The 22410-nt window shown below is 49.1% G+C and overlaps 5 protein-coding genes across 5 annotated transcripts; 3 read left to right on the top strand and 2 right to left on the bottom strand.

Annotated features, from left to right (window-relative positions):
- Positions 1–1034: 1034 nt before the first annotated feature.
- DEU56DRAFT_296700 (uncharacterized protein) lies at positions 1035–2432 on the bottom strand. Its single transcript, XM_041345534.1, has 4 exons — positions 2337–2432; positions 2124–2200; positions 1862–2068; positions 1035–1807 (listed from the first exon to the last, which is right to left on the bottom strand). Exons 2-4 carry the CDS (start codon positions 2194–2196, stop codon positions 1257–1259), a joined length of 831 nt encoding a protein of 276 aa, XP_041209441.1. The 5' UTR covers positions 2197–2200; positions 2337–2432; the 3' UTR covers positions 1035–1256.
- Positions 2433–9362: 6930 nt separating this feature from the next.
- On the top strand, positions 9363–9743 carry DEU56DRAFT_735344 (uncharacterized protein; the record flags this gene model as incomplete). Its single annotated transcript, XM_041348449.1, has 1 exon — positions 9363–9743. One exon carries the CDS (start codon positions 9363–9365, stop codon positions 9741–9743), a length of 381 nt encoding a protein of 126 aa, XP_041209440.1.
- A 5148-nt stretch (positions 9744–14891) lies between these two features.
- Positions 14892–16180, bottom strand: DEU56DRAFT_911872 (uncharacterized protein; the record flags this gene model as incomplete). Its single annotated transcript, XM_041357331.1, has 7 exons — positions 14892–15083; positions 15140–15321; positions 15382–15516; positions 15575–15650; positions 15719–15880; positions 15931–16049; positions 16105–16180. The coding sequence occupies 7 exons, from the start codon at positions 16178–16180 to the stop codon at positions 14892–14894; spliced, it is 942 nt and encodes a 313-aa protein (XP_041209439.1).
- Positions 16181–17016: 836 nt separating this feature from the next.
- DEU56DRAFT_735114 (signal recognition particle, SRP9/SRP14 subunit) lies at positions 17017–17671 on the top strand (the record flags this gene model as incomplete). The annotated part of the gene is made up of 4 exons (XM_041348430.1): positions 17017–17040; positions 17097–17169; positions 17229–17344; positions 17396–17671. The coding sequence occupies 4 exons, from the start codon at positions 17017–17019 to the stop codon at positions 17669–17671; spliced, it is 489 nt and encodes a 162-aa protein (XP_041209438.1).
- Positions 17672–18118: 447 nt separating this feature from the next.
- On the top strand, positions 18119–22012 carry DEU56DRAFT_799059 (uncharacterized protein). The gene is made up of 6 exons (XM_041353022.1): positions 18119–18792; positions 18855–19481; positions 19552–19822; positions 19876–20093; positions 20152–20669; positions 20720–22012. The coding sequence occupies exons 1-6, from the start codon at positions 18252–18254 to the stop codon at positions 21680–21682; spliced, it is 3138 nt and encodes a 1045-aa protein (XP_041209437.1). The 5' UTR covers positions 18119–18251; the 3' UTR covers positions 21683–22012.
- Positions 22013–22410: the final 398 nt, after the last annotated feature.

Below are 22410 nucleotides of genomic sequence, written 5' to 3'. Positions count from 1 at the left end.
AAGTTCTGGTCACTAGCAGGCATCCCCAATCACTGCAGGTCGGAAACAGCATATCCCACCTTTTCCTAGAATTTGGACACGGCGGATTCAACTTACTCGATCTTACAAGGCGAAGTCCACTACCTCATCACTAGGCCTTTCAAAGATCCACCGGTCTGAAACAGTGTATCGCACCTATTAGCAACATTTGGACGTGTATTCAGCACCCTCAATCCCACAAGACAAGGCCTGACATTGTCGACGTGACGTACTGACTGCACAAGCTAAAAGAGTACGTGCATCGTATCCGTGCTCAATAACTCATCTCACGAAATTCACAGAGAAATATTCACGTTCACACCAGACAACCAGCCCCCAGAAAGACTCAGTCTTCCAATAATGTTAGCGAAAGTTCTCATTCGCAGTCGGCTCAGGCTTCTAGTAGCGCTAGGCACGACGATCAGAGGTCCGTAGCTTCGCCTTTGCGCCACGAAGCCTCGGCTCAGAACGACTCGACGCAGTCTTCTAGGCAAGTTGGATGGCGAGAACACCACCAAGGCTACAACGATAGAGAGGACCGGGGAGCGATGATGTGATTGTCTATACGGCGCGGGATACCGAGTGTCCGAATGGGCCACCAGGATTGGGTGACTGGGTAGTGGGTGGCACTGGTGGGGGGTGACCATGAAACGTAAGTCGAATATCTGATGATGGCAGTCCCCACTGACATTCTCGTGGAGATTTATATGTGGACGAGGTATGGGCGCTGAAGCAGGAAACTGCGAGGGAACCATCGAGTCAAGTGTAGAGCAAACAGATAAATTTGGAAACATACGTCTAGGGGGTTATGAAGCTCATCAGCGCAAATCGGACGAACTGCGTCCGTGCGGGATGGAAGCAGTTTGCGTAGAGAGCGGAAAAAATGTGTGTTCCTTGTAGGTGGAGGTCGTGGCGGGTGGGGGAAGGGAGATACGACAGGCAATATCACTGGTTCACGGCGACGTATTGCATCTGACTGTAATAAAGAATGGTGTGGCTTCGATGAAGAGTAGGTCGTTCAGGTCCCCTTGTCTTGAGTGTATAATTTCTACTATACTGTCTCGGAGGTCACTGTCCCAGTCCGTCACAAGCACTACTTCGGTCCATATATATGTTATCTGCTTGCATCTTTCGAATGATCTGCGCACGTCAGTGTGCCGCAAAAAAAGCTGAGCCAAAAGTTCACATACAAGGGCGTCGAAAACATGTAGAATGCAGTCCTACAAATATAATGATAATCAATACGCAACACTCACACACTTCCCCTCCCACTCCTGCCAATGCCTCACTACACCCTCCACGAGAAAATGCGCGACATCCCTCCTCGAAACCGTCCAACCGCACTCCCAATCCCCTTCTTTCACTCGATAAGCTTCGCTTCCTTTACTTTTAATGTCCGCACGACACTTCCCATCAGTTAGCATTGCGGGCCGGATAACGACGATACTCTTGAGTTCCCCAGGATTGGGGATACGGCCCGTCCAATCAGCACCGGAAATTTCTTCGCCCGCGCTGTCTCTTGCATCCCAAGTCCACCCTGCGCTATGAGCTATAGCTTCCTCCGCGCCACGTTTGTCTTTGAGTGGTACAGAAAGGAGGTAGCTATAGAGTGGTTTGAGAGGGAGAGGGAGAGATTGGTGGGAGGCTTGCGTGTGGCCTGTAGACGAGATCGTAATGATCTTTGGGTGCGGAGATGGCAGAGTCTCGAGGACGTTAAGGAGGGATTGGGTAACGAGGTTTGGTGGGGTGAAGATGAAGCCTTTTGTTAGTGAGAAATGGGGTGTTCCGCCTGGTAGGTATATAAATGAGTAAACATTTGACTTATGCAATAGACGATACGCACCGACTGTGAAAATGAGGAAGTCGACTGGTCTGGTATAGTCTCCTTGCTGATGCTGAGCCTCGGACCATGCCCGGCGGACATCGTTCTTCACGAGAGCATCGCCTTGGACGAGGCAGGCTTTACCTTGCTTGATGTAGTTTTGAATCACATCATCCTGATCGAAGACTTGTGGTGAGCGCAGGAGGAATGTAACGGTAGCGCCGAGAGCTGTTGGCACAAGATGTCAGAACATGTTGGGCGTCAAGGAAAGGGGCTATTTAACCTAGTAGTCGGACGGCAGAGTAATACCCTATGTTTCGTGAACCTCCGATGACGAGGACTTTGAAATTTTCCATGAAGCTTGGCGAGTATAGTGGATAAGAAGGTTGCGTTGAGGAGAAGTATCAAGGATGTGGGCCTACTACCAACGAGACACCCGCTTTTAAGTAGTTCCATGACACGATGCGGCCAAATGCCTGTGACTTGAAACACGTACCCTACCTATAATTGTGTTGCCAATCCAGCGCTGTGCCGCACAGCATCAAGCCTGTTGAATCTGAAGTCCGATTATCACTAGTTCCGTCCCTGGTACCCAGAAACCAGTCTGACAGATCATTCTTGGTCTCCAGGACGCTGGGCACAGCCTCAACGAGTCTATGTGAAATCTATCATGCAGCAATTTTAGCGAACGAAATGAAGCAAGATGGAGTTAACTTGTCAAGGAAACTGCAGCTGAACCGCTATGTATCGACTGTGTTGCACACCCGCAAACGCGGTGCGAAGATATTTGGTTACCAGCTGGTATTCGAGGCGCATAAAGTGAATCAAAATATCGAGGTACATGTTCCATCAGCAGCATGCTCATGCGGAAATCAATCACCAGAGCAATAAAAACTTCAACTTGCGATGCCCATCGTCGGGACGAAGCACCGATAGCCTCTCTTAGAGACCGTTGTAGATCCGATCATTCACGCATGATTTCACGCGGAAAATCCCTGCAGCGAACATGGTGTTTTTCACCATGGATTCTCCAACATTAAGGAAATGTTGTTATAAGTCGCTGGGCGCAAAGGGTCTGCAAGCAAGCATCGGAAGCTGGAATCCTGGTAAGATTGAGAAGATTTAAAGCACGACTTACCCGCTAACACCTGGATGGTCCAACATCTGCATACAGTTCGTTGGAATCCTGTACATATTCCCAAAGCACGTAGGGAAGACGTCAAGTATATCATTGATCAAGATTCAAGATGATCAATCTTGAGCACTTATTTTATGCTTTCAAAAAGGTGGCAACGTTAACGTTGAACTAAACGAAACGTTGCAAAATTTTCACACGCTAGAGCCATGTGGTTAGGGCAGTGATGAGAGTCGAAGGGCGCCGCCGCATGTCAGAATGTTGGAAGATGCGAGGAGCACTCTGCGCAGTGCGTATCATCCTCATCTAACCCGCAGATGATCAGGACATTTGCAACTGCAGGCGCCCGTACCACAAATTATTCGACGACGTATCCGTCGTGCCCATGCCAAGTAAATATCGAGACAAAGGCAGCCGCGCCAAATATGAAGCTACAAGTCGAAGAAAGCAACTTGTCGGTTTTTTTCGAGACGCTGAAATGAGTACCGATGCTGACAGCGTCGATGGCACGGGCTTTCGGGATCGCACAGCATATTTCTCACGCAACTCTCTAATGGTGTGTTGGCTAGTTGGGGAATTGGAAGGATGAGTATATGCTGGAGAACGGTTGAGAGGACGGGATGAGGAAATATTAATGTAGTCACCCCACGATGTTCAATACCACCGTGACGTCCAAAGCGAAACTGCAACAAAGAAACGTGAATGCTAAAGATTGATCATTGCTATCCAGATACGCCACTCACAAGCACATAGCAACACCGGTGGGTGGGAAATATAAATGAGATTGGCACTCTAGCACAGGAATTTGGGTGATGGCTGTGAGAGGCTGCGAGTCAAAAAGTAAGAGTGTTAAGTTCTCATATGCCAATCAATAGAACTGACATTACGACAGGGCTCTCGTCAACAAAACAAGTCCATGTCAGCGCCATATATTTCCAATAGATAGACTCCTCAAGATTATCCTCGTGTGCTTTGCCCACGACTTGTGGTGCGGGTACCACATAATGCGGTATGCAATGTAGCAGGAAATGTGGTATACCTGCGAGAAGTTCGTCCTGTCCTGGGTGATACGCGCCTCTGCGAGTATGCACTGGTCTACATAATGAGTGCGTGACACGTAGTCATGAAATGCCTTGGAGATTGCAGGTTAAGGGGGTGATGCTGCACGCGAACGGATATGTGACTTTAAAACAAAATGAAGGGTCTTCGGATTTCACGCGAGGACGCTGCTTGGCAAAACTTCGGCAAGACAAGAAAAACGATGTCTATCGAGAATGCGGTGATCCCAGAAAGTCACAAGGAACTTGAGGGAGGAATGCTCGATGTTGATGGATGTTAGCTGCGATGGTGATCAGGCATGTCTTGATGGCAGAAAAACATGTCATATTCATATTGCAAGTCTAGTAACATGTGCTTGCGGAAACGTGCAGCACTAGCGGTGGACAGAAATGTTTTTTGCCGAGGAATGACGTCAAGCAGAACACAGATTCATATATCAGAAGTGTGAGTGAGGTAGAAAAAGGATATGGAAGGATATTCGACGCACTGACAACCTGAGACAAGACTGTACTATCTACCACCGTGCGCCCGACAGAATGGGGTGGACCAAGACGGATCGAATCTCAACATGCTCTGGCACAGTAACGCTGGCAGCTTGGTAGCCTTGAAAGCCGACGTGTGTGTTGCGCAACCATGACTGAGCGGGGAGGAACTGAATTGATTGAAAAGTAGCGACTGACCAAGGATTGCGAGTATAGGGTATCGGCAGTGGTGGTATCAAGGGATGGTCGACGTCGATGGGTTGTTACTGCTGGTGGCGATGACGACACCGGGGAATTGAAAGCCTGTGAAGTTGAGACGAGGAGGGTGAAAACATTCGAAGGATCCGAGCGCTGAGCTGACGAGTTCTTTATGTAAATATTACTAAGCAGGATCATACTAATGACACATTCGAATCGCGAGCACATTACACAACAAAGTTTATCTTTCCGCTACTACATCATGCCACAATGAGAATCAATGTTTGGCATTTCAATCAACACCCATCACCTATATACATGAGCCAAGGCCGTCTAGACTTCCCCTTCCTTCGGCAATACCATGACCCATAATTTTGATTAGGGTTTCAACTTGCTTCAAGAATTAAGTCAACGTGTTGGCCATGCTTTGAAACTTGCGGTCAAGGGTATTCATCCAGCTCGTGCATGACAAGAGGCCTACTCCCTTCTCCCACCCACCACTTCTTGCACCCCCACAGTCAAGTCCCTCACACTAATCCACCGCTCGCAATAAGTAAAGACCATAAACCAGATTCTCTTCCAGAAGCGACCGCTGGTGAAAGCTCGGTATGTCACGGTGTTCCTATGAACTCATTCACCATGGATGAGCGCTGATGGGGTCTGTCGTTGCCTCTTACTCGTGCTTCGTCCAGAACCAATCCGGTAGACGAGTCCGGCACGCCATGCCGAAATTTACAAAAAGCATCATTAAGAAATTATCTGTGAGCAGACTGCTGAATTGCCCTGATGCTGAATATGGCTGACGTCGTGCAGAAATGTTTCAAGTGTTCCCGCAAGCCCATTCCTGTGGTCCAGAACATCGACCTTCAAAGTGTACCAAATCAGACTATTGAGGTAAGTGCTCGGACTCGTAATCCTTCAGTTTTTCTCAGAGGCGCCCAGGACACGTTGCATTTGAATCCCCCCACCAACGACACGCGTCTCACCACAACTGGGGGTCCCAGTGGCAGCGTTGACCAAGGTCCATCCGGAGAACTTGCCTCGAAGGTATTTGCATGAAATTATCTAGTTTTCGTCTCTAATTTTCAGTGGTCGCTCAGGTTCTTATCACCCCCCCTGGTCTGGAGGAAACTTCTGGTCCCAATTCGGTTAGCGCTGAACTTCGGGGTGCGCAAGAGGCCGCAGAACGCATGAAAATACTTGGGGGACCTGTGTCATCCGTGGCGTCCACCGCCAACAATGCCCCAGCAGGTCTCGCTACCGTTGACGACTTCCAGACCACATACCTCCAACCCCTCATAATTTTCGACACTGTCATTGAGAAAATCGTGAATGTATGGGCCACCCTCCTTAACTGGTATCGAACTAACCAAGGTATAGGTACATCCATACGTAAAGATGGCACTGGGCGTACTTTCTGCTGCATCCAAAGTATGTTCCATTGTGTCGGAGTTCTGTGTCCTGCTTAGAAGTTATAACTTCATGCAGATTATTCTCGCTCAAGCGGAGCGCGACAAATTGGTACTTGACCTCCTGAAGAAAATAAGTGAAGTATATACCTTCATGATCCTGGACGATACTCTTGGCCAGATTGAATCAATGCGCGACATCGTTGGTCAAATCGCACATCAGACTCGAGAGTGCGCCCATTTCATCAGGGATTACGCAGAGATCACGAGCTATTGTGAGTCGCGATTTATCGTGCCTCGCACATTCTCAATCTTCTACCTTTATTACAGGGAAAAGACTGGGGAAACACTCGGTCTCGGAAACTGAGGCTATGATTCAACAGTACAGCGGCGCTTTGGATGTGCTTATGCAGAAATTTCGGGACCGAGCTCTACTGGACGTAGCTATCTTCGTTCATTGTGCGGGTGAGCATTCGGATGTGCATCCAACTTTTACGTCTACTCACACCCCTGCAGGTGATACATTGGATCTCAGCGATATCGCCTATGCAAAGGACGCAGGACTGGATACTAGGAAACAATGCCTACCAGAGACGCGCACGGACATTCTCTCCCAGATTACGGAATGGATCAACAGCAGCGACGATGCTGCTCAGCGTGTGTTGTGGTTATCTGGTCCTGCAGGAAAGGGAAAATCAGCCATCGCTCACACCATTGCCAAGAGGTTCAAAGACAGGGGAAGGCTCGGGTCGTGTTTCTGCTTCGACAGGGCCCAAGTGAAGCGGCATGAACATGTTTTCTCCACCATCGCTCGTGACCTGGCTGATTGTGATGCGGAGATAAAACGAGCATTGGCGGATGCGGTCAAAAATGACACTTCACTCAAGAATACGACGGATGTCTTGCAGCAGTGGGAGAAGCTTGTGGTGTCCCCGCTAAAGAAGTTCTCTGCATCAAGTGTAGGGCCTGTCTTGATCGTGATTGAAGCGCTGGACGAGAGCGGCCCTGAAAAAACGCGGCGGGACCTTCTCCGCATACTTGCCTGTAAACTACAGGACAAAGGACTTCCCAAAATCACCGAACTCCCATCCAACTTTCGGATCCTCGTTACCTCTTGCCCGCTTCACGATATCGCAAGGGAGTTTGAAGGTGCTGATCATATTGTACGGTTGTCCATGGATGACATTCCAGAGGCAGTTGTGCTCAGCGACATCCACGCTTTCGTGTCTAAGGAACTGAACGGGTTGTCGGGCTTTGGGGACGAAGAGTTTGCAAGCCTCGCCGCGAAAGCCGACGGACTTTTTGAGTGGGCACGTCTTGCCTGCGAATATGTCAAGAAAGACCTGCCTGGCGCAAACCCAATTTCCCGCTTCAAAGCTGTCGTAGAACGCAATCCTGAGAGTTTGACAGGCAAGTTGTATGAGATGTATCACCTCATTCTGAAAGAAGTCATCCCAAAGGATCAATACGATGACGATGACGAGTACAAGAAAGAGCTGGCGAAGTTTGGTTCCATGATGGGACAGATACTTGGCACAGCGGAACCGCTTTCTTTCGATTCCCTCAATGCCATGCGGAGCCACTTTCCTGACCCAAGCAAGCATGACAACATGCGCTTTGTAAAATATATGGGATCCCTGCTCAGCGGCACCACCAACTCGCGTTCCGTCATCCGACCCCTTCATTCATCCTTCCGCGACTTCCTCACAGACAAATCATCCAGCGGAGACTTTTTCGTCGAAGTGGCTGATGTACAGCGCGACCTTGCTTTCGCATCACTTCGAGTGATGGAACATGGCCTCGGTTTCAATATATGTGATTTGAAGTCTTCATACATCCCTAATCGCGAAGATACCGAGCTGCCTCAACGAGTTACAAAATCCATTCCACCCCATCTGTCCTATTCTTGCCGATTTTGGGCTACGCACGTACAAGCAACGGACTTTAACACGGAGCTCGCGAATGAAATACAAGCATTCGTCGATGACGAGCGAATGCTTTTCTGGATTGAAGCACTCGGTCTTTTGAACGCACTTGGCGTCGCAGCTGGCGCACATCCGCTGATTGTCCAGTGGCTGAAGGTGAGCACATGCTCGTTAGGTAGTGTTGGACGAACAGCTCACAAAAAACTACAGGGCCATTCTGGATACGAACATCTGTTGTCCACCACAATGGATGTGCAAAGATTCATTCAAATCTTTGGCGACATAATTTTGTACAGCACGCCACATCTGTATCTATCAGCGCTACCATTCTCCCCCACCAACTCCACCATAGCTACCAAATTTACTGCAAAGTTTCTGAATAGCCTTTGTCTGACATCCGGACGTGATTCGGACTGGGCAGCTGTTCAGACTGTGATTGGGGGGCACACTTCTGCGGTTAACTCAATCTCGTTCTCACCGGATGGTACTCGCATCGCGTCTGGTTTGGAGGATAGCACTGTCCAGCTGTGGGATGCCGCGACGGGACAGCCATTGGGTGAGCCCTTCCGGGGGCACACTTCTACGGTTTTCTCAGTCTTGTTTTCGCCGGATGGTAATCGCATTGCAACTGGTTCAGGCGATAACACTGTCCGGCTGTGGGATGCAGCGACAGGACAGCCATTGGGTGAGCCCTTCCGGGGGCACACTTCTACAGTTTTCTCAGTCTCGTTTTCGCCGGATGGTGCTCGCATTGCATCTGGTTCGGGCGATAACACTGTCCGGCTGTGGGATGCAGCGACAGGACAGCCATTGGGTGGGCCCTTCCAGGGACACACTTCTGCGGTTAACTCAATCTCGTTCTCACCGGATGGTACTCACATCGCATCTGGTTCGGAGGATATGACTGTCAGGCTGTGGAATGCAGCGACGGGACAGCCATTGGGTCAGCCCTTGCAGGGGCACACTTCTACGGTTTGGTCAGTCTCGTTCTCACCAGATGGTACTCGCATTGCATCTGGTTCTTCGGATAACACTATCGGTCTGTGGGATGCAGCGACGGGTCAACCAATGGGTGAGCCCTTGCGGGGGCACACTTCTGCGGTTTTATCAGTCTCGTTTTCATGGGATAGTACTCGCATTGCATCTGGTTCGGGCGATAACACCGTCCGGCTGTGGGATACAGCGACAGGACAGCCAGTGGGTGGGCCTTTCCAGGGACACACTGACGCGGTTTGGTCAGTCTCGTTCTCACCAGTCGGTACTCGCATCGTGTCTAGTTCAAGCGATAAGACTATCCGGCTGTGGGATGCAGCAATGCAGCAGCACACCGAGACACGTTCCTCTGCACTTTCTCTGGATATAACACCTCGCAAACCCGACAATCCTATATCAACCAGCACTCAGAAAAATCACTTTATTTGCTTCTCGTCCACCTTGGGATATGCGCTGCGCAACCCCGCTGACATACTTGAGGGCACCCTCCATCATGATTCCGATTCAACCCCTTTCTTATTGGGAGCTGATGGATGGGCGTCGGGACCCAGCCGTCGGCTCCTTTTCTGGGTACCTCCCGCTTCCCGACAGTCATTTCTTTATAATCCTTGGACTGCATTGGTCATCCCAAGAGGATGTATCGAGCTTGACTTGAGTCGCATGGCACATGGGGAACACTGGTCGAATTGCCGAGATGCGTGAGTTGTGAGTCTTTCCTCTCCATCCCTCGTATTTGCTAAATCCGACGCATCTAGTTCTACTTCACGATGATGTTGTTGCCGCAGTTAATTCATGGAGATGTCGGATAGAAATACACGAATCAAGTTTGAACTTTCGTTTCCTGTTAGTCTTAATTGTCACTAAATGCTGCAACTATCTCAGATGATGTATCATGGCAGAAGACATTATGCTTTGTTCTGGCTCTTCATTTTCGTTGTACTACTATATATTTGAATCTATGAAAATCGAGATGATTCGAGCACCCTCGTCTTTTATGTGATACATCACCCGACGTGTTCCTTGCGCATGCAGGAGTAATTGAATTCGCATTTTCGCCATTATCACAGGTACAATACTAGCAAAGGTCAAGTTGACACGTTAAAGGTTGAGAATATAAAATCTGTTCTGATCACACCGCGACTATGGAGGGATTGAAACCGAAGAGCTGCACTGCGGTTTTGTGCACAAACACTTCAGAGGAAGACAGCCCCACATGTGCAATGCAGATCCTCAGTTGCAGGCACGAACTTCCAAAAGCACGACTTACAGCGTCAGAATCAGAATCAAAGCTTCGCGGCGCGCGACACGCGACACGCGTAACGCTCCTCAGCATAATCTGTGGGAACACATACACATACTCATTTCCTCGTCAAAAAAAATGATATTCGCAACTTCACTATAACTTGCGATGCCTTCGAAGCGCCGAGAACAGTCCGTATCTCGAGAAAACCGATCCTATAGAGCAATGAGATATCAGATTCTGCGCGCCCGCTTAGAATGATATAATGAATAATATCACGCAGCTCGTGATGCCCCACTTCATTCAGAATTCTATGTGTCGACAAGGTCAGAAACAACAGGTAGCTGACTCGGAGTCATAGCAAACTCACGCTGTCACAGAGAAGAGCCTCGAGGAAAGAACTCACACTCCGGAGAAGACTTGTGCAGCTTTTGAAATACAAATTTGAAGGCAAGTCAGACCGATTCTCTTTTCATGGCTGGTTCTGCACGGTGCAGCCATGGATGGTGGCCCACGCGCACGGGGCGCCTATCATTGAAGCTTGAAGTGGCATGCCGCAAACGGTATCTGAATTTTCTTCTCACGTTACTTGGTCTTATCCTACTTGCGTCATGCTTCACACTTCCGTCACTACCCCCACAAGAGCTCACTCTTCGCTTATCTTTCGGGCTACCCCTCCCGTATATTCGAGCATTTAGTCCCATCTAGGGTTTTTGACCTCCAGCACTGTGCAATCATCTCGTGGACTGCCCCATTACAACATCATTTAATCAAGGAACGATACAGCTTGATTCTGTACCTTGCCCTGGCGATCTGGATCATGAAGTCCTACATTTTCCTATCATCCACTAGTCCGAGTCTACCCTACGCTCTTCTCCTCATCGCCAGCATTTCGAGTTTTCACGACGGCAGGCTATGGTTGACATTGTTTCGGCTCTGCGTACACTGAATGACGACAACGCCACCTTCTGGGCCTCGAGCATAAAGATCAATTTCGTCACCGTGACTACGATAACGCAGCGAGTTGACATCCGGCCGTCACCGAATATGTACGTCTTTACTTATCACCACATTGTTCAGGAGGTTCATCCCTATCGTGCCTCCTTCCTAGACTGCGATCACTGGGGTACTTGGCCTTCACAGGCAAATATTAACTGGCATCATCTGGCATTTTTTTTTTATATAGACACGCTTGTAATTTTTGAAATATAATCGGAGACCTTGTACAATTGACTGGCGTACTATTCACAGGCATCGCAATCTTTACATCTTGACGCTCCCTGAGGAATTTAACGTAATAGGGCTGCTCAATTCTTGCTCTCAGCGCTCAGCCCATCAAACATCGACATTTTTAAAAGGACCGCAATGCTTCCGAGAGCGGGCTGAAGCCTGAGCCCGAGAATTAAGCAGCCCTGATGTATAACAATCTGCAGAACTGCCTCAACATTCGGAGCACAGCCATCGATACGTGGTTGAAAATGCTCCTACAAATACAGCGTGCACAGCGACAAGTCACTTCCATATCATTGAATTTACCTCATTCAGCATCATGGCATGTGAAAACGCAGAGTCAAGCACATCAGCGAAATGGAGAGATGGAGAACGGGGAGCGATGCTGAACTTGCTGATGGTTGGCGCACCCCTTCGGACGACGGAGAAGGATCCACCACGCTATGGTGCACAGCACCGCCAGGATGCACTTTGGGAAGGTGAGTAAGCGTGTTGTTATACCTACTAACTGACTCAACAAGAAGCAGGCGGGAATGAAGCACTTCCTTTTCGATGGCAGCAGTTTCAGGCGTTGGATGGTGCAATGGTATATCAAGATGACACACTGATGATGGCTTCACGGACCCGGCCTTTACCAGGAGTGCAACTAGGTCAGCGAAGGATGTATCACTACCAGTGAGATATTCATGGTCGAACGTAGATGATCACGGGCGACTCGTTCTCGGATGCGAATGGCACATCTCACCACTCGGTCGGTCGTACTTCGTCAACCACAATACTCGGACCACATCATGGAAGAAACCAACGCCAGAACGTCCACCAGGGAGCTTGAAGCCGGAGTGGATCATCGAGGGCCATTCCAAACTCATTCGGAGCCTCAGATATGTGGGCACCAGTTGCAGTATAATGAGTGCATCGAATGATGGATCAATTCGTCAGTGGACAAGAGACGGAGAGTCGGTGGGGAAGACTTGGGATAGTGACGGAAGAGCAGTATGCTCAATGTCAATGTCTCCAGACGAAACCATGGTCGCATCTGGGAGCGCAGATGGCAGAATACGGATGTGGAATATACAAGAGGGGAGGGTGGTCGGCGACCCATGGGAGGGGCATGACGATCCAGTGAGGTGCCTCGATTGGTCTCCCAACGCCCTGGAGATAGTAAGTGGATCGGACGATGGCACCATACGACGCTGGAATCCGCATACTGGCCGACAAATAGCACTACCAATAGAGACTAATCATGGTTGGGTGTTTGCTGTGAAATACTCTCCACGAGGCGACAAATTCACGAGCGGTGGGGTGGACAAGATGATTTGCGTGTGGTCAAATGACGGCGAGCTGCTCGTGGAGCTCAAGGGTCATGACTACGAGGTGGCGTCATTGTGTTGGTCCAAAGACGGCACATACATATTCTCTGCGTCAGGCGATCACACCATCCGAAAGTGGCAGTCAATTGATGGGCAGGAGCTCTTTGTCTTTCGAGGTCATGCCCAAGGCGTAAACTCCCTCTGTCTTTCCCCTGATGAAAGCCATCTTTTTAGCGCATCAATGGACTGCTCAGTTCGCATCTGGGACCTCGAGACCAATCGGTCAGTTGGAAACCCGCTCTTGCACGACGACGAACTCCGGGCTCTGGCTATTTCTCCTGATGGAAAATACATAGCCAGTGCTGGAACGGACGCAAAAATTTATGTATGGAGCATGAAGGCAGTGATGAAGCGACAGGGTAATAATCATGTGAGGGCGTCTATATGTTGTCAGTGCCTTTGTTAAGTGGATTTGGTTGTCATTCAGCATGCAGATAATGCAAAGCTCAAGGCAAGTCGTCTGTGCTTGACTCTCCCTTTCGCATTACATCTCACTTCTTCATTAGGGACGTGCAGCGCGACCGAGACACGTGCGCAAATCGGGTTTTGAACAACCTAATCCTTTGCTTATTCGTCTCGTTAGGCCCTGGACGCTAGTTTCGTCTCTAAGCATCAGCCCAACAACAAAGGCTTGGCGAAATATGTCAGTACATTTTTTTTGGTTCCTGAGTTCTTGCAAGTCTGATACTGATACAGGGCAATGACTTCTGGAACACTGATACAAACCCCGCGTCTTCAAGTTCTCGTGCAGCTTCGCCTGACAGTCCATCGTCTGTCCATCGTTGGCGCAGTTTGCTAGGTTCCCTGCGTTTCAGCACTCGACCTGCAGATGCGCCACAAACGATACCGCTCGAGCCCCGGCATTGGAATTTCAGCCTATTTTCTGGAGGAAGCTCCATACGCACCGTCGATGTAGCTCCCGGTCGCAAGAAAAATGTGGGTGGCTCTCCATCGCTCCTTTTTGATATCATCGAGATAAATGTATTTGCAGAGAATTTTCATTTCCCCTCCCACCGCGGCAGAATTGGCCGCAGCCGAGTTGGCCGCAGCTATACAACATAGAAGCATAAACGAAGCCGGCGGTTCAACGCAGGTAGGTCAACCTGCGCCCGGGACACAAGGATCTCAAGCGCGACCGACAGAAACACAGAGCTCAGGTGGTGGAACGGGAGAAGTTTCTTATGAAGTTACGTGTTGCGGATTTTACATTGGTCGTCGTCGTCGTCCCACCTAGCATCAGTCATGAGGTCATTTTCTGAAACTTTCTGTTGCTCGATGTTTTTCTTTCCGCCCTGTGTGATGTGAGCGTTAGATGTTACCTCTCTAGATCAATATTGCTCCTCAAGTTGGGGATGCTATTACCTTCAAAAGACTCGGGGCTACACTGGCCGTGACAACTTTTGTGAGTTCGTGAGGGGACAACTGAGACAGGACCAAGAAAATTGCAGCGACATCCTATGCAGCCTTTGATATGCGGACCGGGTGATTTATCCCCCTTGCTTTATAGCCCTAAAATACCGTCATCTAGTTTAGTATACGTCTATACAACTATCCTCCCACTTATCAAACAAGCTTTCAGACAGTGCCTAACTTAGAGCACGAGGACATCAGGAACTGAATATGTACTTTACCTTGCACCACGGTTCTCAACATCTGATACTAGTGTTCAGGGATTAGCCAAGTGTCTCAGAGGGCTTTCGTTGATGAATGTGGGGTGAGCCAGAGCTCCTAGAGTCCTCGCAAGGGCACCCGTCTTGGAGACTAGTTGAATGAATTACCAGCAACTACAGATATTGTCAGAAACAAGATCATGACCAATGGAGTTCCGATGTAGTACACTGCTGAACACTGGGCATTTCCTTCCATCAGATCTTAATATCATTAAAAGGCAAGCACACAGCCAGATCTTATTGCGTTCCTCATGGATTCAAGAGTAGCCACCGTCTGGAACAGCAATACGGAAGGAATTTACACCATGCTGGAAATCTACTGTGACATATGTATGGATCGCTATTTCTGGGCTGTCGGCCAGGAGGATGCATCGTTCCGCATGTATCCAGGCTGCATAGGAAAATCCAGCGGGATTCTTTGTTCTGTCTCAGTTGTCCCCACACAGACAGCCGAGAAGAATTCCTGAGTGTTTTTATTGACCGCGATGCGAATAAACACCATGTAGAAAGCAATCGGGATGATCGGGTTGATCTAGTTGACAGAAGCTCAGTGATTTTTGATGGCAGGTGTGTTAGCGGCGGAATTACCAAGTCTCCAATGACATATAGGCCATTATTCGAGCGGGCAAAACATATTATTGCGGAGCAGGTGGCTGCAGAGTATAAAATAGCAGCATCCACGAGCACGCGCACAATAGGCATTATACCCTTCCTAGCACGAGTGGTAGAGACCCTGCGTTCGATCGTCCAGATGCGGTATGCCAGCAATCCTGCACATATTCAAGTTCGTATGTAGCCTCGGCATCGCGCTGATGCAGAAGTGTGCTTACCTGAACTGAACAAATTGGTTGCGAAAGTAAAGGAAATGAACGCCGCGGTCCAACGTCCAGTCTCGTTGGTAAAGACACTTTCGGCATTGCTAGTCAGCGCTTGCGAAAAGTCGTAGACCATACAAGTCCCGAACACTTCGAAACAACTTGAACGTCAGAGAATACAGCTTCCCGAGCATAATCACAACCCAACCTGCGATACAACACCACATAATGCATGGCAGGATGATGATCCGGACGGATTTCCAAACGACGTAGCATCGATAGATCTTTTGCCAGAAAGGCGAGTTTTGTAAGCAAAGAGGGTTTCAAACTGGCAGATGAAAATTGGACCCACCACCACCCCATCGCCAAGCAGGGTTTGCAAGGTGATTATCACATTCTTGACTACAAATGTTTCTTGGGAAACGTCTGCAAAGAATACCGCTGGGCCGCCTGGGAAAGTGTCGCGATACTTCACCAGTCCCTCTTCGATACGAATGATATCTATGACCATGTGCTTGGGAGCCATCAGTAGATAACATCGGACTCAAGCGGCGAGAAGCTAACCACAGTACTAAGTACAAACAGCAGGGCGGCGACCACAGCAATTGGCCGATTGACGTCCCGCAAGCGTTTTTTGTAGGTGAATGTCCAGATAGTGCCTATGAACATGAGGACTGAAAAGCCTGAAAAATGCTTGCTTGGCGGGCATGAAACGAGCACACTCATTGCAACACTCACCGTATAAAATGCCTTCCAGAACTGTCGACATGATAGCAGCGGTATCCAGCGGAATGCCAGTGTCTGTTGAAGCCATGGCGAAAATGATACCTTAGTACGACGGTGCGAGTAGCGGCGCCAGCAATCTACAAAACAGGGCTGTTCACCGTACGCCGTACGACGGTACTATACGGGGCCATAATACGGTCACCGTACCCGTAACGAATTGCCTAAGGTTGAGGTAAGTAGCATCGGCCTATTAGGAATCGAACCATACCCTACAGGCTATACCGATTTCGGTAAACTTGTAGTTCTATTGCGTACAAGAAAGAACCACTGGATCACCTAAAAATAATCTATGATCACGAACACCCATGGAAAAGGAGACGCACACTAAAAAGCATATCTTGAACCAATTGAGCGTTGATATACAAATCACGGCTTAAAGACATCTGAAAAGTTAGGGACGAAGGTCTCTGCCACGTACACTGCTTATAATTAAGCAAAGATTCATATTCTCATTATTAAGACCCTGCATGCTAGAGCGCACAAAACAAAACATCGGACGCTGCGTCATTGAGAAGGTCCCCACACGCCCTCGGGTGTTCTGCAGCTATTCGGCCTCGTTTTTCGGAAGGTGCTTGGTAAATCGACGGACAAAAGAGCAGGAGCTCCAGACCGCGGAGGCAGTAGTACCATGAAGGTCTAGTCTCGAGAAAGCGATACAGCCAGCAGGAGTTCCGCAATACATTCCTCGGATATGTTGCATATTCGAATATAGATCAAAGAAACGAGAATAGAGAGGCAGTTGGCGGCGGCCAGCTTCGAAACCCCCCCGTGTGACCTTGTTTGGACATTGTGACCCCCCATATTTCCTCGCGGGATCAAATGATCCATGTTCTCGACCGTGACGCTCACGCTGCAGTCAGGCCCATGCAGCTCGTCGATAATAACACAGTGCGTTCATCTGCCTTACCATAGTCGTTAGTGTGATCGTTCAAATCAGTATTCAGTTTCTGCAGCAGCTGGGCGCCCTCTTCGAATCGCCTAAAGACAAGGGCACAATATGGCTCACTCATAAGCGAGGTGCGTCTTGATCTGTCGTTATCCTCACCTGCAGTGACTTATTTTTTGGCTATCTGTAGTAACTCACGATGGCGATGATTCCGTAATGAAAGAGGATGATGGGAGCGATAGGGGCAGAGAATATCCCTGTATCATTCGTGTCACTGATGGCAAGAAGGCGAAATTCTCCACCAAGGTACATAACAGATCTTTTGCAAGGATCGACAGTGCTCATGATACCACATAGATTTTATCAACAGACCTCGACAAATTCCACTCTGCATACGGTGCCCTGCTGAAAGCATCCATGACCACCCTTCGCAAGCGTGATAAAAAACGTGAAAAGCAACGCGCCGAGCAACTCACAAAAAAGAAGCAGCGCATGGCAGACCCAGTTGTTATCAATGGACCTAGACGAGGGAATGGTAGACGCAAGAGGCAGCGACAAGTCAAAGCAGCCCTCAAGCACGAGGACATGAAGGAGCGCGCAGCCAAGAGGGAAGAGGCACGGGCAAAGCAATGAGTATCGGTAAGCGTGTGTTGGAAAAAGTATGTTGTACGCTGCTGTAATTATCTGCCTACGTCGACCATACCGAACCGATGTCTATGCAGAATTTGCATGAGAACTTGATGTGAGTGCTAGTGATGGGTGACCTTGCGTACGTGCTAGATCTTTGTTCATCATGTAAACACGAAAGGAGATACATCGAAAACCAAGCAGGAATCCGTGTCTATGCAAGCATTGGTCGCAACTCAGATATTAGCACCAAAGCTTCATACATCACGTAGACTGCAAGTTACGACAATCTAGTTCACTGCGATTCGTAAGTTGCTGGACGTCCTAGGAAGACTCGAATAGAAACACGGGAAACCTGGCAGCTCCAGTATGCGACATCATCATAACAGTGTTAGCGAGATTGTGAGCATAGGCTATTGCGCAAGAAGCGTGGGAAGTAAAGCAAGGCTTGCAGCCTGCCTTTGAGAGGGACGAATATCGTCATAGGGCTATCACTTCCCCTTGATTTCCCAGCTTGATGTCTTTGATCTGAACATTCCCAAACCCTCCACATCCTTCCGAAATTCCAGTGGAAACCACTCACCCGATGAATCCTTTTTCCTTTGACGATGATGATGAAGAAGGATGGCAGGAAATGCCAGTTATCAAGGAGGATGACTTCGGAGGCGGTCTTGACGAAGAAGACCAGAAGAAATACCACTACATGCCCTCTTCAAAGAAACAGCTGCAATCTGCATCGACAGCTGGCAATGCAACCGGCAACCTCATCGATTTTGATGAGGAGGGTGTCGAATGGCGTTCCAAGACAGAACAGAATGAGAACGAGTATACTAGACTGCGGGTCAACGAAGAAGATGAGGCGGACGAGGTTCATCTGCGCACACGATACCTTTTTGACGAGGACAAGGCCATGACACCGCTCAGCCAGATGCAAGCGACCAAGAATATGTTGACCGAAGGACAACGCATTGCCTACGTCGGTGTTTGCGCCCTCACGGCGAAAGAAATGGTGGAGAAGCTCAAGACGACTAAGAGAAAGGAGCTCAAAGCATCTGTCCAACATATGGAGCTATGGGCGATGAAGATCATGGGTCGGCTCTATTACCACATGGAACTTGAAACTGCAGGTAAACTCGCGCATCTTTTCAGTCAAACAACCGGGATCACATATACTCAAACACTATATCAGAGCAGAAGATGATAGACAGCCTAGCTGTGCATGGTGTACAAGCGATAGATCTTGTACCATCACTAATGACCACCCATACCGTCGCCAACCCCGAATACGACCCTGCTGAAGCACGGCGGAAGGCTGAAGCTCAGGAGGTAAAGAAAGATACGACAAGCAGGCAGAATTCCAAAGACGGTAAACTTCGACCTTCAAGCCTGGTGTGGGACGGTCGTAGTCCTCCTCAGTCACCGACATCACCTTCCTCGGCCACTCAGAAGACCTTCCAGACTACGGCCAAAGTTCTTGAGGGTACTTCTGTCGATTCTACATCCATGGGAGTCACTACAACGCTTTCTTCCGCTGAAAAAGACGTTACACTTGATATACGGTGGACCGTTCTGTGTGATCTGTTCCTTATGCTTATCGCGGACAGTGTCTACGACGCAAGATCACGTGTATTACTGGAGAGCGTGGCTCTCAAACTCGGGCTTGGCTGGTTGGATGTGGTCAAGTTCGAGGCACGCGTGACAGAGGCGCTTGAAATCCAAGAAGGCGTCGAGAAGATGGAGAATCAGGATATTATTGAGGGATCGTCAAAGGCTGCGCGAAAGAAGCGGTATATGATGATGGGTTTAGCCACCCTTGGTGATCTCATTTCTTCTGATCGAGATGTCCTAAAAGTGCTAATTAATTTTCCACTTGCATTTGATTACAGGCGGTGGTCTGGTTATCGGGCTCTCTGCGGGTCTCCTCGCGCCTGTTATCGGTGCTGGTCTGGGTGCAGCCTTTACCGCTATTGGCGTATCTGGGACAACAGGATTCCTTGCTGGGGCCGGCGGGGCCGCTGTGATCACAACTGGTGGAGTTCTGACTGGCTCTGGGATCGCTGCTCAAGGAATGGCCCGACGTACACAACAAGTACGAATATTCGATGTGCTACCGCTGCACAACAACAAGCGTGTCAGCTGCATCCTGACCGTTCCTGGGTGCGTCCATCGTCAAATGCGGGTTTATCGACCACCTCAAACTTGTGATGTAGATTCATGAATGGCAAGCTTGATGATGTCCGCCTACCTTTCAGCGTCCTGGACCCCATCGTGGGCGATGTATTCAGTGTACTTTGGGAGCCTGAGATGATTCAAGAAACTGGTAGTGCGCTAAAAATTCTGACCGGGGAAATTCTATCACAAACAGTCCAAACTGTACTTCAGCACACGGTGATGACTGCGCTCATGAGCGGACTTCAGTGGCCAATCAGTAGGTGTGACGTCGATTTGGATTTTGTAAACAGATTAACTCACCACCGCTTCATCAGTTCTCACAAAGCTTGGTTACCTGATTGATAATCCTTGGAATAATGCGCTCGACCGTGCCCGAGCAGCTGGCAGTGTTCTTGCGCAGCTCCTTATTCATCGTCATCTTGGTGTTCGACCTATCACACTCATCGGTTTCTCTCTTGGCGCACGTGTCATTTTCTACGCCCTCCTCGATCTCGCCAAGGCGAAAGCTTTCGGCATTGTACAAGACGTTTTCCTCCTCGGAGCCACATTAACAGCATCGACCAGCACATGGTGCAATGCCCGCAGTGTCGTTTCGGGGCGCTTTGTTAACGCATTCGCAAGACATGACTGGGTCCTGAACTACCTCTTTCGTGCAACCAGTGGTGGTCTGAATACGGTTGCGGGCTTGCGACCGATCGAGAATGTGCCAGGATTAGAGAACGTCGATGTTACGGATAAGATTTCGGGGCATATGAGCTATCGCGCGTTCATGCCACTCATATTAGACCAGCTTGGCTTCCCTGTTTCGTGTGATTACTTCGATGAGCCCGTCGTACGTAACTCATTTTATCGGACCGGCACCATGCTAATTACCATCCATAGGAACCTGATTTCAACGAAGAGAGGGTTGTTGTGAAAGAAGGGGACAATACGCAGAAAAAGAAGTGGTTTTCCAGAAAGAAGAAATCGTCAGTGTCACCAGCTCCAGTATCGAGGCCACCTTCAACAGCTTCTTTTGCTTCATCGAGACGGAAACCCTCTTTCCTAGGGAAAGTAACAGATGATGATGATGAACCCCCTCGCGAGTCAACGGAGAGTTCGCCACCTCAGAGTACCAACCCTCAACCTTCCGATGGCCAATCACCAAGTTCTTCCACTGACATCACCGTTCATGCAGGATTCGATCTAAAAGCCATCAAGGATATGATAGGAGAATCGGAGAAGAATCCCGAAGAAATGCAGGTTCCTCTGAATCAACCTTCCCGAAATCACGCATCCCCAGTTGTATCACAATCAGAATTAGCTCCACCCGCCTACACAAGTGCACCCACACACGTCGCCAACCCTTCGGGTTTATCTGTGGCTGACTTTAACTCAAACGCTGGCTTGAGCGCTACATTCGCCACCTCGCTGTCGCTCCACCATGTGCCTGATACCGGCGATGACGTCGATGGCGACCAGGGCATGCCCCCAGTGGCAAATGATATTGGTTCCTCAGATTACCTGAGCTATCCTTCTTCAGCCACCTCTCCCTATACCTCTATTCCTCAGATATCCTTTGGTGGAAGTGAGGAATCGAAATGGGCTCCTTCTCTACAAGAGAGCAGAACTTCTCCATTTGGAAATCCATTTGCGGCTAGCACGGTCTCGTTTGAAAACTCAAGTAGATCGACGAATGACCTACATAGTGCATTCTCTCCGGCGTCTGGTCCCTCAGCGTCGCTTTCATTTGGCGGAACAGACGGGACGATAACTTTGCAAGGTAGGGGGCGAGATCCGTGGAGCATTCCTGTGGGGGATCCGAAGAAGCCTCCCAATTATCTTGCCAATCCTTGGTCAACTTGAGAGTGTTGGCGCAAGGTGTTGGTTATGGTGGGACCCATACATGCCCACCGGCATGCCAATCTCTGGGACTTTATGCATATACTCTGACGCAGTAGCATGATTCGGATCATCTCGAGGTTTTGCACATATGTAGAAACGACATCACACTTCACTTTACGTGACTTAGCTATATCTGACTAGTATATTATACCAAACACATTCGTACCGGCTCTCCGACTTTCCGGTTGAATCGCTGATCAGAATGACCAGTTCAGGCTGAATGCAATTGAATGCACAGGATGGCAGTAGCACAATAACCAGTTGGAGTCGAGTTGGTTGTTTGGTAAACAAGACCATCGTGCCAGGTCGCCGGTTGCCGGGATGCTGGCAGCCTTAGTCCCGGATCAACTAATCATTGAAGCATGCGCTTATGGTCTTCAAGCACTTTGATCATGAGAAATGCATCATTGATTTAGACTAAGCTAATGAGCAGACTCTGTTGGACAGTCTGGGATTTCCTCGGTGTTTCTCAAGGTGAGTCTTTTCCGCCATTCGAACGCCTTCCTAACGAGCACGGCGTCTATCACGACTGCGGGTAATCCAGTACACACATTCTTGATGCCAGGTTAGGGTTTATTCTGATTTGTCGCCAATAATGGTTCCTTACAATGTGCTCGTAGCAACAGGCCTTCTGAGCTTTGATTTAATGTGAAACATCTAATTTCACCTTGGTTTCCCCACAAAAGAGG

The sequence above is a fragment of the Suillus clintonianus genome, assembly GCF_016758775.1.
Source record: "Suillus clintonianus strain FC179 chromosome Unknown DEU56scaffold_28, whole genome shotgun sequence".
NCBI classification, from domain to species: Eukaryota; Fungi; Basidiomycota; class Agaricomycetes; order Boletales; family Suillaceae; genus Suillus; species Suillus clintonianus.
This window is presented reverse-complemented; position numbering and strand designations above follow the sequence as displayed.

What these genes read in the sequence shown, in the direction of transcription:
- DEU56DRAFT_799059 (XM_041353022.1), top strand. Translation starts at nt 18,252, where the DNA reads ATGAATCCTTTTTCCTTTGACGATGATGATGAAGAAGGATGGCAGGAA. An exon ending in TGCATCCTGACCGTTCCTGG is followed by an intron (nt 19,823 to 19,875) that starts GTGCGTCCATCG and finishes CTTGTGATGTAG; the next exon opens with ATTCATGAATGGCAAGCTTG. An exon ending in CGGACTTCAGTGGCCAATCA is followed by an intron (nt 20,094 to 20,151) that starts GTAGGTGTGACG and finishes CCGCTTCATCAG; the next exon opens with TTCTCACAAAGCTTGGTTAC.
- DEU56DRAFT_296700 (XM_041345534.1), bottom strand. Translation starts at nt 2,196, where the DNA reads ATGGAAAATTTCAAAGTCCTCGTCATCGGAGGTTCACGAAACATAGGG. An exon ending in CTCTGCCGTCCGACTACTAG is followed by an intron (nt 2,069 to 2,123) that starts GTTAAATAGCCC and finishes TTGTGCCAACAG; the next exon opens with CTCTCGGCGCTACCGTTACA. An exon ending in CTTCCTCATTTTCACAGTCG is followed by an intron (nt 1,808 to 1,861) that starts GTGCGTATCGTC and finishes TATACCTACCAG; the next exon opens with GCGGAACACCCCATTTCTCA.